Genomic DNA, 14,339 nt, shown 5'->3' on the forward strand with positions numbered 1-14,339 from the left:
CAATACTGCTCTATGCCACATTAAATCACTGGCAGGTTTTTAAAAAGCTACTTTTAAAACACATTTTATTAATCTTACTTCTTGAAGTCCTGTATCAAGTTATTTTGGTGGTGTTGGGGGTTTTGGGTTTTTTTGGGTGAGATTGGAAATCTTGTCTCAAAAAAAAAAACAAAACCAAAACCAAAAACAGTTAAGAGAAAGAGAATATAGAAATTAAATGATTTGTCCAAAGGCACAGATTAACATATTTCCTGGTTATTAGTACTTTTCCTCTGGTATATTAGTTGACTTTTACAGAGCAGCCTGAGGGTAGGGGGGAGGAGATGATGCTGCAGAGGATCACAATGCTTCCTTATAGCCTTTATTCTCAACCCACATGGTTTGTATTGATTGCCTGTGACTCAATCTTGATAATATTTTTCTCTTCGGATTCTTCCTTCTAATTCCTAGCACCACCCATCAGGAGGACCAGACAATGGCCGTCCTAGTATCTTCAATGGAAGTGGGTATGTTTGTCTTCAACCCTTTCCCAGCTTACATCCCTGGAATGAGATCCCTTCTAACCTCCCAAGTAATGCCTGGAGCTCCTTAATATTCCTATAATTAAACACCTCTCCAACACCATGGACTCTAGATAATCCCTTAACTTCATGTATCTAAGAGCTCCTGTTACTGCCTTGGAAACTAGAGCAGGAATTCTTAACCTGGGGTCAGTGAATTTTTACTACAGCTTTTTTTTTTTGATGAGGCAACTGGGGTTAAGTGACTTGCCCAGAGTCACACAGCTAGTGCCAAGTGTCTGGTCTAAGGCTGGATTTGAACTCATGTCCTCTTGACTCCAGGCTTGAGGCTCTCCATTGCAGCCACCTCCCCGTTCCAGGGGTCAGTGGATTTTTAAAAAATGCTTAACTACTCCATTTCAATATAATTGGCTTCATTTCTAATTCTATGTATTTTATTTGATGTATTTAGAAATTATTTTCAGAAGAGTTCCATAGGCTTCAACCAATTGACTGCCACTGGGGGCCATGACAGAAAAAGGTGAAGGTTCCCGGTTCTACAGAGTGCCATGCTTAAGATCTTGCTGGCTCTGGGCTAGTCTGAGCTCCTAAGCTCAAGGACTCAGGTCATCCTGTAATGGGAGACAGCTAAACCAGGAAATGTTGCACTGACACATTGTTTCCTTTTTCAAGAAATTCAAAGGTTCCGTAAATTGTGAACAGGCAGCACAAAACTATCAGTAAGCATTTTTTTCATGTGCCCAATACTTTGCTCCCTTCCCTTTCCTCCACCTCCCTCCCCACACCCACCCCAGCGCTGGGCAAAGGAAAGTTTTGGACGCCCCTAATCCAATAGGATCCATTACCATGCTGGGAGAGCCCCGACCTTTGACTGATGGGCCTCACACTTCTCTAACTGGCAGCACAGCTAGTAGGTCTGTAAATAACGTAATCTGCTATACAACTCCTGAGGATTGCAGATTTGGGAATGGAACTGACTGCTAGGCACCAAGGCCAACACCCTTATTTTAAAATGGAAGAAAATGGGTCTTTGATCGGTTAGATGACCTCTCCAGGATCACACACACCAGCTACAATCAGAGCCAACTCTTAGAATCTGTGACCGCAGTCACATGAAGAGCAAACTGTTTGAAAGGAAATTCCCAGCTCCCCCAGTGATGCATTCATTGGTGGGCCTGTCTTTCCACGGCCTCTAAAACCGACCCATTCTCCCTCCAGCCATCTCTGCCAATCTGCCGGATGGGAGCGAAACCTCAACTGTTTTGTTTTGCATTTTCTTGTTAGAGATTTATGGTTTTAATTGTTTGCAGATCTTTTGAGAACTATTGGCTCATACCTGGAGACCACTTATCCACTAGGGAACGGATTGTGGCATGATATATCTGTCTAAGTTCCCCTCATAACCCAGATATCAGACAAAGGTGACAACAACGTACAAAATGCAACAAGCAAAAAACGACCTGCTCTGTGAATGAAACTGGTGCTATAGGGGAAGCCCGAAGAAAACAGACGTCTGGAAATGTTCCCATTGTTGTGACGGCATGTGCTCAAAACAATGGGTGCTACCCATAAAAGAATAGTGCTTCACTTAAGCTTGGAAATGGAATTTACTAACTCTTCTAAATGTTTTAAAAATAGTCCAAGTGAAGCATTACAGTAGATTTTTGAGCCCATTTGTGAACAATGTAAAAATGCAACACCTTTGTATGAGTTCACCAGAATGATGATGGAAATCTACTAGGTAAGGTTTAACAAAAGCCTCTGCATGAACAGGAGGATAATGAGTATCATGAGTCACGAAGTGTGGCCAGCAGGACGCTTCTTTCATTTAGAGATTTGTCAGGTACTTTCTTCCCACCTATGACAGACAGTAAAAACAAGTACTGAAATAAATTAGCAAGCCACACCAGAGCCTCACAAGCCAGCTAATGGGGAGAGGTTGAGGCTGGTGATCTCTTGAGCTTGGGAGTTCTGAGTTGCAGGGAAGAGAAGGCCATGATTAGGAGTCCACACCAAGAGTGACATTAATAAAATGAGCCCTGAAAGCAGGGGACCACCAGGCTGCTTCCAGAGGGGCAAATCAGCCCAGATCAGAAACCGAGCAAGTCTGAGCTCCCTACACCTCAAATCTGGGTGAAACAGGAATACAGTCTTTAAAGAAAAAAAAACCTAAACTTTAAATCATGCACATGGTTAAATAAATATACATACATTGGGTGTATGCACAAAGGTTTGAAGTCCAGTTGTCTGGGATATAATGGATGCCATCTCCTACCTATTATCTGATAGAAGGATTAATTATAAACTTCCCAAAGGTCACATATTGTCTATACTGAGGTGGGGAATCTGTGGCCTTGAGGCCATATATGGACCTCCAGGTCCTAAGTGTGGCCCTTTGACCGAATCCAAACTTCACAGAACAAATCCCCTAAATAAAAGGATTTATTTTGCAAAATTTGGACTCACTCAAAAGGCTGCACCCAAGGACCTAGAAGGCCACATATGGCCTCAACACCACAGGTTCTCCATCCCTGGTCTATACCTTCTCCACCTCCTCAGGACAGCGCTCATGGAGAGGGCTAGATATTTTGTACTGTTACGTCATTTAGGCTCCAATCATCATTACGTAGTCATAATTCCACCCTCCCCCCTCTGTCCTCTTCTTTGGCACAGAATTCATTAGTACCCTGACCCTGGGGGGAGGGGGAAGAAGGAGAGGAAGGTCAAGGGGTAGTTTTTATAAATGTTTTTTTTTTTTGCAGGCTCTTCTATTCTTTCTTCATTTATGGCATAGATTGGTTGGAGGTAGGCACTGTCACAGAAAATAATTCCAGGAAGTGGGAAGTTATATGAGTAATATGTGGGAGAAGGGATTGTCCTTCTTCCCTAAAGTCCTCCTGAAGCTCCTACTGTTCTACAAACATTTCTAAGTCATCTCTTTTGCAAGGATGCTCTCTCCTCTCAACTGAAGTTAGCAACCCTCTACGGCTCTGTCTGTTGAATGGAGGACCCAGAGGACACAAATACTACTTTCTCATTCTAATCTGGGATTATGTCTCAACCAATCTATTTCTAATACCCTCACAGCTACTGCCATCCATCACAAACTACATAACCATCATGCATAGCTTGTTACTTACCGAGTAAGGGGGAAATCTTTGGCAACACAAGGGAGGTCCAACCACTCTCCTCTCCTATACAGTCATCACTTCTATGAAAGCATATATTCTTCCCTCAGTCAAATGCCCCAATTGGAGCGCATGTCCTCAAGTAATATAAAAACCGAATGCATTGGTATTTACCAGGCTACCATTTAGCCACCCTTCTAGCACTGGTTTCTGCTGATAAGATTTTGGAACCTCTGGTAAAGATCACTGCCTTCCTGTCATTCAGGGCTCTTCTCCAACAGTCAGATTAGTAGAACTGAAGGCAGCCCAGCATGGCAAGAGCTATATCTTGCCAGAAAATAGGGTAACGATGGGTTCTAAAAATTTAGCCCAAGATGCTTCTAATTCCCCAGAAGGGGGCTCAGTTTTTCTATCACTATTAAAAACCAAATCAAAATCAATTCTTCCTAAAAGGCCAATCACAAATGTCACTTGTACCTGGTTTATGATAAAGGCACAAACTGAATAGACAATATCAGCTCCCAGAAGGTCCCGGAAACCTTTGCTTCTCTTCCCTAGGGAAACAGGGTGCTTATCAAGTATGGCACAAATGACTGGCATGTTCTTTGTCAACTGGTCCAGGCTATAACTATGGGTGTTTTTTTTTTTTATAAAAAACAAACAAGCAGATGGGCTTGTTAGGATGTACAGCCCTTGGCTTCTGGATTTAGGGGGAGGAAAGGGAAAGGTGTCAAGAAGTAAAAGAGTCTCAAATCAAGGAGACAAGGTAGGAGATTCTGATGAGAGTCAAGCCTTCCGATAATCCCTGTCTGAATGCTGGCAATGGATCACAGAAATGGAAACAAAGATGAAGATGAGAAGAAAACTGAAAAATAGAGAGATACTGGTGATTTACTATGGGGAGGTGGGTAGGGAACAGATGACAAGAAAGTAACTGTGAAGAGGTCAAATATGGTTTCAACGTTTGCAAGCTGAATGACTAGAAGAATGCAGGGTCACCAGGCCTCCTAAGGAAGGGTTGACTGGCCACAGTCAAAAACAGAGCAGGTCAAATTTTCCTGTCTATCAATACTGATCAAATGTGTAAATGTATGAAAAGTGCTTTGCAAACCTTAAAGCACTATAATGCTAGCTATTATTATTATTACTATCACTAAAATTGGGTCTAAGAGTGGCCAGTATACTTCTGGGCAAGACAGGGAGACCCAATCAGAAAAGGAGAAAGGAGAAAAGGGAAGGAAAAAGAAGGGAAAGAGAACTGGAAAGGGAAGGGGGAAGAAAAGAAAAAAAAACAAGAAAAGCCTCAGCTCAAGGGCTCTGACCAATGGACAAGTCATTTAACCTTTCTGAGCCTCAATTTCCTAATCAGCAAAATGGGAATGCTAATAATACTTGTAATGTCTATCTCACAGGGTTCTTTTGAGGAAAGGGCCTTGCAAAAGTGTTAAATGTGAGTTCCCATTATTCCTGTGTGTATTTATGAAGCATGACCATGCACCAGTTGGTCAGTACCAATTCCCTGCCTACAGAATAAGAAGTGGACTTCAATGATGACCTGGTATATGTCAATCAGATGCCAGAGGGAGAGGGATAAAACAATAAGAGAAGGAGAACAAGGGAAGAGAATTTCAAAGAAAAAATATCCATAGTTAAGAAGTATGAAATAATCAAATCTGTCCAAGAAGAGATCAGAGGAATCTTCCCCATCAGTCCCACCCATCTGTGCTTCCTATGGCACTGCTTAGTGGAGGGACTGCCCTCCACTTTGGGACAGTTCTAATTGTTAGAAAGTTTTTCTCCTTAAACCAGCCTTAGGACAATTCACACCACTGTTCTTACTTCTGCCCTCTGAAGCCAAGCAAAACAAGCCTTTCCCCCTCCTTGCCCCGCCCCCACATATGACAGCCCTTCCAAAGTTTGAAGACTGTCACTCCATCCCTTTCCCCAATTCTCCTAATGCATGCTTTCCAATTCACTCACTATCTCATATCTAAGTTTATCTCTTCTCCAAATATCCCAATTTCCCTGTGTTCTTCCTAAAATGGGCTGTCCAGAACACAGTTCTCTAGATGTAGCATGACCAGGGCAGAATACAACGGGCCCATCGCCTTGGTCATGGCACTTGAACTTGGCTTCTCTTAATTTAACAACCTAGGGTAGTATTGGCTGTGTGTGTACATGAGCCCGTACCACTGACTCATGTTGAACAGGCAGCCTACTAACGCCCCTAGATGTTTCCCACATAACCATCATCTACACCAGGGGTGGGGAACCTGTGGCCTTGAGGCCCTCTAGGTCCTCAAGTACAGCCCTTTGACTGAATCCAAACTCCACAGAATAAATCTCCTTAATAAAAGGATTTGTTCTATAAAACTTGGACTCAGTCTGAAGGTTGCACCCGAGGACATAGAAGGTCACATGTGGCCTCGAGGCCTGGTCTAGGCCCACCTCCCCACTAACACCCAGACAGTTGATTTTGGGGGAAATCCTTGCATTTTCCTTATTGAAGCTGATGGTATTTGCTGGATCCCTTAGTGCAGGCTGTTGAGATCTTCACAGATCCTGACTCTGTCATCCACCGCATTAGCTGTTTATCCCAGATCCACGTAACCAGAACACTTAGCCAGCATCTTCAAGGGTTTCAGCGAAATCACCAACTAAACAAGGGACACAAGGCCAAGGACAAATCCCTGCAGCACACTACTAGCTATCATCCTCTGGATGACATAGATTTGACTTAAAATTCATCTTCCCCATTCCACAAAAGCACAGCTAAGTCAGCTAGGCCTCTGCTAATCGTTTGCTTCTCCTGCCCCCTCCCCCAAGAATGTAAGCTTCTCAAGGGCCCCTCATTCTCCTCCATGCAGCCACAGGACAGTGCCTTGCACACAGTAGGTACTTAATCAATGTTTTCTTTTATTCATTTTGCTTATTCCATATGTATGTATGTAATTTGTCTAATAGAATCTCTACCTTGCTTATACCTCTAGTTGTTTTCCGTATTTCTTTCTTGTTTCCTCGACTCTTTGAGGGAATGGACTAATGAGTGCTCACAGTAAGAACTTAAGCTATTACTGAGTGACTTTCAAACATTCAAGGAGTGAACCTTCATTATGATACCCATTGGCACAAATAAATCTACTCCTACCACGACTGTCCCAGAGAACCCAAATACAACATAGTCTCGCTGCTGTCCTCAAACTGAATAAAGCCATGACTTGAAAAAAGAACATGACTATCTTCAAGGTACCCTAGTGATTCTATTCTCAACACAGCTAAATAGCACAGAAGGGAAGAGGCTAAAATAAAGGAAGAGATAGAATAGGAAAAACAGTTTGTTTTATTCAGCTAAGATTTCCACCTTTATTTCTTAAAACTCATCACAATTGAATTTTGATATGGTAAGAATTCTATGGCTGTTAAATGAATTATGCTTGATAATCTCTGAGTAATGCCATATGGCTGCAAATCAAAGAATGCCATATTCTCAACAGGATTAAAATTAAAATAATTCAAAGGAAGGAGAGCTCACTATCTTATGTGGCAGAATAAAGACATGTGATGGGCATAAGCAAGCTATTGCACATTGTCGATAAAGACTTGCCCTCAAAAAGGCACAGAAGACATCTACAGCCAGAATTATCCAAGCTATGGCTGAACAGAGAAGACAGTGGGCCATTTGTACAATAAGAATGCGAGACAGCCTGAGTAGTACGCTGGTGTACTTTCAAGATTCCCAAAAACCACATGGAATACCACTTTGCATTCTCTCTGTCTCTCTGTGTGTCTCTCTTTGACTCTGTCCTTGTCTCTCAGAAGACACAAGTCACCCAGGATGAGAAGGCATAGAGGGTTTACAACATGAAGAAATCACAAATTGAAAGTATCAAGGAACAGTTCTTCACAGACTCCTAGAGCCAGAAGGAACCTTAGAAGCCCACAGCCTCTACATAAAACAAAAATCATCCGTGTAGCACAATAGGAAAAGCTAGAAAGCCTGGGTTCAAATTTCTGCTCTGTCACCTCTTCTGTGATCCTGGGCAAGTTTTTTAACCTTGCTGGGCCCCAATTTCCTGCTTCACAAATAGAAGAGTTGTACTAGATTACCTCTAAGATACCGTGCAGCTTCAAATCTATGGTCTTATCACCTTCAGCAAGTAACCATTCAATTCCCTCTGAACACCTCCACCAATGGAGATCTCCTTCCTCACGGCACAGGCCATTCTATTTGGGGCAGCTCTAATTCTTAGCCAGATCTTTCTTACAGTTGTCCAAAACTTGCCTCACTGTAACTTCTACCCATCAGTTCTAGTCAATCATGCAGGCCAAAGTCAACAAAGATGAAATCTATTCTATGCCATAGCTCTTCAAACGTCCGAGGAAGGAGCATGTGCTTCCTGAGTCATCTTGTATTTAGGTTAAAGATTCCTAATCCTTTCCACCCTCCTCACATGGGACTGTTCTGTGTCTTCTGGTCATTCTTGTCTGTCCTTGTGATAGCAAAGAAACAAAAACAAAGCAGATGTCCATCGGTTAAGGAATGGTTAAATTATGGAACATGAATGTTGACTGACTGATGTAACTGAAATATTACTACGTCATAAAAAAATTCAGATAAGCATAGGGAGACTTACACAAAAACTGATGCAGAATGAAATAAGCAGGACCACATACAAAAAAATTACTTCATATGTATGTGTGTTTGTGTGTGTATGCGTATGCACATGTACATGACTAAAACAACGTAAACAGAAATATCGAAGAACATCCATTATGATGAACCGGATGGACTGGAGAAGAGATTTTTAAAAATGTCCCTCCCTCCTGCCTTCCAGAGGTAGGGGACTACAGGTGGGGAATATTACATCTACTGTCAGATAGAGTTGATTTATTGGTTGGTTTTGCTGAACTGCTGGGTTTTTTTTCTTATTTCTTTTTTGATTGAAGGGATGGCTCACTGGGTAGAGAAGGGAAGCATATATTCAGAAATAAAGGTGATATAAAAACAAAATATATCAATAAAATTAGATTGTTTTGTTTTGTTTTCAGGCAATTGAGGCTAAGTGACTTGCCCAGGGTCACACAGCTAGTAAGTGTCAAGTGTTTGGTCTGAGGCCGCATTTGAACTCAGGTCGTCCTGACTTCAGGGCTGGTGCTGTATCTACTGCACCACCTAGCTGCCCCCATGGTTTTCCTATCTGTAAAATGGCAATAATACTATTCCTAATATTATCAAAAGACGATCAAATAAGAATGCAGTGGAAGCCCCTTGCAAGCTTTAAAACTCTACATAAAATGGCAATTATTAGTTGATAATCCTTTCAATTGATATATTGAAGCAATGTGATGTGGAGGAATGGGGGGGGAAGAATAAGCATTTATTAAGTACTTACTTTGTGCCAGGCACTGTGTTAAGCGCTTCACAAATATTATTTCAATTCTTACAACAACCCTGTAATGTACGTCCTACTATTATTCCCATTTTATAATTTAGGAAACTGAGGCAGACAGTATCCAAACATAATTTGAACTCAGGTCTTCCTGACTCCTGCGCCACCTAGTTGATGCAGTAGAAAGAGCACCAGACAGAATCTGGACGCCTCGATTCAAGCTCCAGCTACTCTGGGCCCCAAGTCATTTGATCTCGGCTAAATCTACCTGGAAGCTAGGTGGCGCCAGAGTGCACAGAGCGCTGGGCCTGGAAACAGGAAGACTGATATTCCTGAGTTCAAATCTGGCCCCAGACTCTTAACGGCTGTGTGACCTTGAAACCCTCAGTTTCCTCATCTGTAAAAGTAGCTGGAGAAGGCAATGGCAAACCACTCCAGTAACTCTGCCAAGAAAACCCCAGTTGGGGTCCATGTTGCAGCTCTGCAACCAGAAATATAATAAAGCTCTCAAAGATGTCAGATTTTCAGAATTGTGTATGCAAAAACACAGGTTCTACTGACCAATAGAAACGGCTCCCTCCCACTTAAGGATGCCCTGACCTGTGTGGTTTTACAATATCAACAGTACATTATAACGCAAATTCTGTGCAATGTTGGAAATCTCTTCTGTAACATTGTTTGGTCAAGCAGTCATTTGGAGCTCTGCTCCTGGGAACTGACTACTCCCTGCAGTACACTTACAGTGTTACTTACTAACACTGTGTCACTTACCAGCATGCCTTTGCAGAAGCCATTAATGACAACAGCGCATGACTAGATTTTTTTCCCCCTCTATGTAAGTATGTAAAGTATTTCTGGAAATTTTTTTCCATAGAAGACAATTTGCAATAATGAACCAAACACTCCCACAATAAGACAACGGCAACTTTTAAAACCCAGTGTGCAGATGGGGAGGGTGCTGGATTTGGGACTTCAGGTAAATGAGTTCCAATTCCACCTGGGACATAATTTATTAGCTATGTAAACCTTGGCAAGGAGTTTAGCCTTGGTCCTAGTTTTTGTGATACAATGTATTCGTCCAACTACTAGAAAATACATTGCGGTATATAATAGTAATAAACAATGGCTATTTTAATTATGCAGAAACATATCCTTGAAATTAGTGTACCATACTGTCATTTAATTGCCACAGAAATTTCTTTCCAGGTAAACATTCTGCAAATCAGTGAATCAATAAGCATTTATTAAATGTTTAACTATTTGACTAGCATTATTACTAAGCTATGGAATATAAAAAGCAAAAGTCTGTGCCCTCAAGGAGACATTCTAACATGGGACATGTTTATGTATGTGTATGTATGTATATAGTCTTCTAATTAAATTTCCCTTAATTCTACTGCCTTCTCTCTGTTAATTATCTCCAATTTATCCCATCGATATCTTCTTTGTACATAGTTGCTTGGATGTTGCCTCATTAGACACTGAGATCTTAGGAACTCCCTGCCTTTTCCCTGTATTTCCCAACACTTGCTAGTGCCTAGCACCCAGTAGATGCTTACTAAATGTTTATAGACTTGACTTAACTAATTAGTGACAAAATCTCCATAAGAAAACAGATCTCAGTCCTTAGTTTACCATCCATTTTCAAAGTTTTTTAAAAAAACTATGTCTCAACACATTTTCCCTTGTTTAAAAAAAATCCATCATATATGTGTTATTTCTAAAAGACAAACCACAATTTAAATAAGTCAAGGATGCCAAAATACTCATGGAACAAATGAGTAGATTTAACGTCCTAGTGAAGGGGGTGGGGTTCTCTGGCTCCTCTGTATCTACCATTAGACAAAACACACATGACAGCCTTACTTATTTTTTTTAAGGCAATTTGGAATGTACCTTGAGAAATTGTATAATGTTTCAACATTATTTCTAGTTTTTCCCAGTTATTAATTCCCTCAACATTCCATATTTATTTTGTATATAGCCAGTATTTACATATTTGTGAACAGGCACCTCACCCCACCGCCTCAATAGAATGGAAGCTTCAGGAGGGCAGCTGTGTACCCTAGAGCCTGGCAACAACAACTGATTCTTTTTTATATTGATGAAAGGATCTGTATATTTTTCAGGGTTTTTTTTAGTTTTTATTTTTTCCCCACTTAATGGTATTTTATTTTTTCCAAAGACAGTTTTCAACATTCACTTTTATAAGATTTTGAATTTCAAATTTTTTTCTCCCTCCCCCTCCCCAAGATGGCAAGCAATTTCATATAGGTTATACATGTACAATCATATTAAACGTATATCCACATTAGTTATATTGTGAAAGAAGAATCAACACAAAAGGGGAAAAGCACGAGAAAGAAAAAAAAAACATGAAAATAGTATGCTTCAACCTAGCAGCCGATTTTAATAAATGCCTGCTATGTTACTAGAAATTCTCTAAGAACCCGATCCAAATGTATTCTAACAGTGCTTTGCTACCTCTGAATTCCACAGGCGGGCTATTTATCCATCTCTTATCAATCAACCAACAAGAATTTATTAGGCGTCCACTATGGCTAAGCAGTAGATTTTTCAAGAAAAAGCAAAAGCAGCTCCGATCCTCGAGAGTCTTACATTCTAACGGTAGGAGACAATACAAAAATCTCAAACCGCACCAAGATTACATGGAGGTAACTTTGGTGGGGAGGGCACTTCGTTAGGGGCAACTGCCAGTCACAAACATTAAACCAGACTGGAAAGGCTCAACGTGAAAGGGACATCTTCTAAGAAATCTGTAACTGGTGGAGTCCCTTTCACCCTCTCACTCCCTCCAATCAGTCCTCTGCGGTTATTCTCACGTCCCCCGCAACAACGAAGGTTTGACACCTGGCTCCACACCTCCTTAAAACCTTTCTGCTCCCAACTACACAGCTGCACGGAGATGCGTGCACATAAGGACACATACGCACATGCACAACACACACATGTACACGCACATACACGCACATCACACACATGTGCACGCACATACATGCACGCACATACATCTACGAGAGAGCAGCCTCCAGGGATCGTAAGAGAGCTGGGGAAGAGGTTGGTGCAGACACGCTCCGAGAGCTCAACTCAGTTCCAGAGGCTTCTCCCAAGCAGTGACACCTCCTCTCCCTCCGGGATCTCCCGGATTCCCGCACCCCAGCCCCCACCCGCTGCCCCGGCTCCTTCCTCTTTCCCCTGCCTCCCGGGGAGCGAACCCCGGCACTCTCTCACCTGCCCCGAGCCGCCCGCGGCAGCCCGATAGCGGCGCTCCGTGCCATATCACCCGGGCCGCGGTCCCCGTGGTGCCCGAGCCCCTCGCGCCCCCCGCGCCCCCCGCGCTGCCGCTGTTGCTGCCGCCGCCGCTGCCCCCGCCGCTGTAGCTCGGGCACGCGGGGAGAGCGAGGTAGACAAGGGGGGAAAAGGAGGGAGGCTAGGAGGAGGCGGGGAACGGGGGGGGGGGAGCGGCGCGCGCAGGAGGCCGCGGGGGCGGGGTGGGGGCGCGCCGGGGGCCTCGATCTGAGCCGGCTCCGCTCCTCTCCGCCCCTCCCTTCCCTCCCCACCGACCCGCGCGGATCCCTGCTCGCGCGAGGACACAGCTGACCGCTCGGTGCGCCGATCGGCGGCCGAGGCCGGCCCCAGGAGCAGGGGCCGCCGAGTCCGCTACCCGGCTGGCTCGCGGGGGCACCACCCACCTCTGTCAGCAGGTGCCGCAGCCGCCGCCGCAGCCTCCGGAGCCCCGGCCGGGTCCAGCGTGGGCGGCGGGAGAGCGCGTCCCACTCCACCTCCGTCCCTGGGCTTCCTCTTCATAATAATGCCCGGAAGGGTCCAGGGCCCGCGCGGCCCTAGCGCATCTCCCCGGGCGGCCGCGAGCCCGGCAGCCGGACACTCCGACGGGTGACCCAGCCTCGGCACGCGCTGGCTCGCCAGAGCCGGGTGACCGCCGAGAGGCGCGCGCGAGCCACCCCCTCCTCCCTCTTCCCCCTCCCTTCCCTCTTCCCCCTTCCCCCTCCCTTCCCTCTTCCTCTCCCTTCCCTCTTCTCTTCCCCCCCTCCCTCTTCTCTTCCTCTGCCCTCCCCCTTCCCTCCTGCCTCCCCCCTCCCCTCTTCCCCTTCCTTTCTTCTCTTTTCCTCCTCCCCCTCTCCTCAGGGGCTCCCCCGCCTTCCCTAGGATCCCTGCACTGAGCGAGAGAGGGGCGGTCACGGGGAGGCAAGCCAGCCACTCAGAGCCCGGAGTGGGTTTCTGGACCCAACCATTGGGACTGATGTGGGGACCCGCTTGTTCACCCAAGTTCACTCATTCGGCATCGACCCGATTAAGGGGAGGGCGGGGAGAGAGGAGCCCTGGATGGACACGAAGGATCACGGGAGGGACCCAAGTCTTGCTTCCTAAAGAATTATCATCCATCGGCAGCAGCATAGTCATTGTGACAGCTGACGTTTCTACGGAGCTTAGAGGTTGGCGGAGGGCTTTCTTTGCAGACCTCCCCTAATTCGAACCTCATAACAGAGAGGGGCTGTTATCACCATTTTTAAAAAGTCTGAGGCCACCCCTGAACGAGAAGCAGCTGGTCCAGGATTACACTAACAGGGGTATGCCGGTAGATGTATAACAACCCCGGGGGAGGGGGAGGGGAAGATGTACCCACAACACACTTTTAATGTGCTTTATTGGCATTTTTCTACCACTTTCTGAAGTCTAAATACTCGATACATGTAAAAAGCCCCGATTTGTAACGGTTGCAGATTTCCCGGATGTAGATGTTCACACTAAAAATTAACAATCAGCTCTTGAGAGCCCTTTTGACCTGGTAACGCAGAAACTGACAAAAGCAAGTCATCTTGACTCACCTCTTCAAGCCTCAGTTTCCTCATCTGCAAAACGAAGGGACTGGATTAAATGGCCTGCGAGGCCCCTTCCAGCTCTACGAGCCCCACTCGAGTTTTCCATCTCTCCCTATCTACTGACTGCTTCCCTGCTAACTACGAACATGCCCACTCGTCTGTTCCCCCCAACCACCCATCCTTAAAAACCTCTCGCTGGATCCAACCCTCTCCACTGCAGTCTACACTTGCTACCTCCACTTCCTAGGCCATTACTGGATTTTTAAGTCCTCTGGCTTTGGAGCTAATCACTCAAGGAGAACTGCTCCAAAGTTACTGATGGTCAGCTTAATTACCAGATATAATGGTCTTTCTCAATCCTCATTCCTCTTGCCTTCTTTGAGAGCAGGGACTGTCTCCTGCTTTGTATCCCCAATGGCAGAGTGCCTGACACATAGT

The 14,339-nt window shown here is 44.6% G+C and overlaps 1 protein-coding gene across 2 annotated transcripts in view; it reads right to left on the reverse strand.

The window, feature by feature from the left end:
- Nucleotides 1-13,026, reverse strand: part of ST3GAL5 (ST3 beta-galactoside alpha-2,3-sialyltransferase 5) — a 76,002-nt gene extending 62,976 nt beyond the window's left edge. The window contains exon 1 of one of the 2 annotated variants that reach the window (XM_020969481.2): nt 12,753-13,026. In XM_020969481.2, the coding sequence (XP_020825140.1) occupies nt 12,753-12,867 (115 nt within the window). In that variant the 5' untranslated portion in view covers nt 12,868-13,026. Of the gene's footprint in view, nt 1-12,291; nt 12,458-12,752 lie in introns of those variants that run through there. The other variant, XM_020969482.2, reaches the window with a different exon arrangement.
- Nucleotides 13,027-14,339: the final 1,313 nt, after the last annotated feature.

The sequence above is a fragment of the Phascolarctos cinereus genome, unplaced genomic scaffold, assembly GCF_003287225.1.
Source record: "Phascolarctos cinereus isolate Bilbo 61053 unplaced genomic scaffold, phaCin_HiC Scaffold_2;HRSCAF=192, whole genome shotgun sequence".
Lineage (NCBI taxonomy): Eukaryota > Metazoa > Chordata > Mammalia > Diprotodontia > Phascolarctidae > Phascolarctos > Phascolarctos cinereus.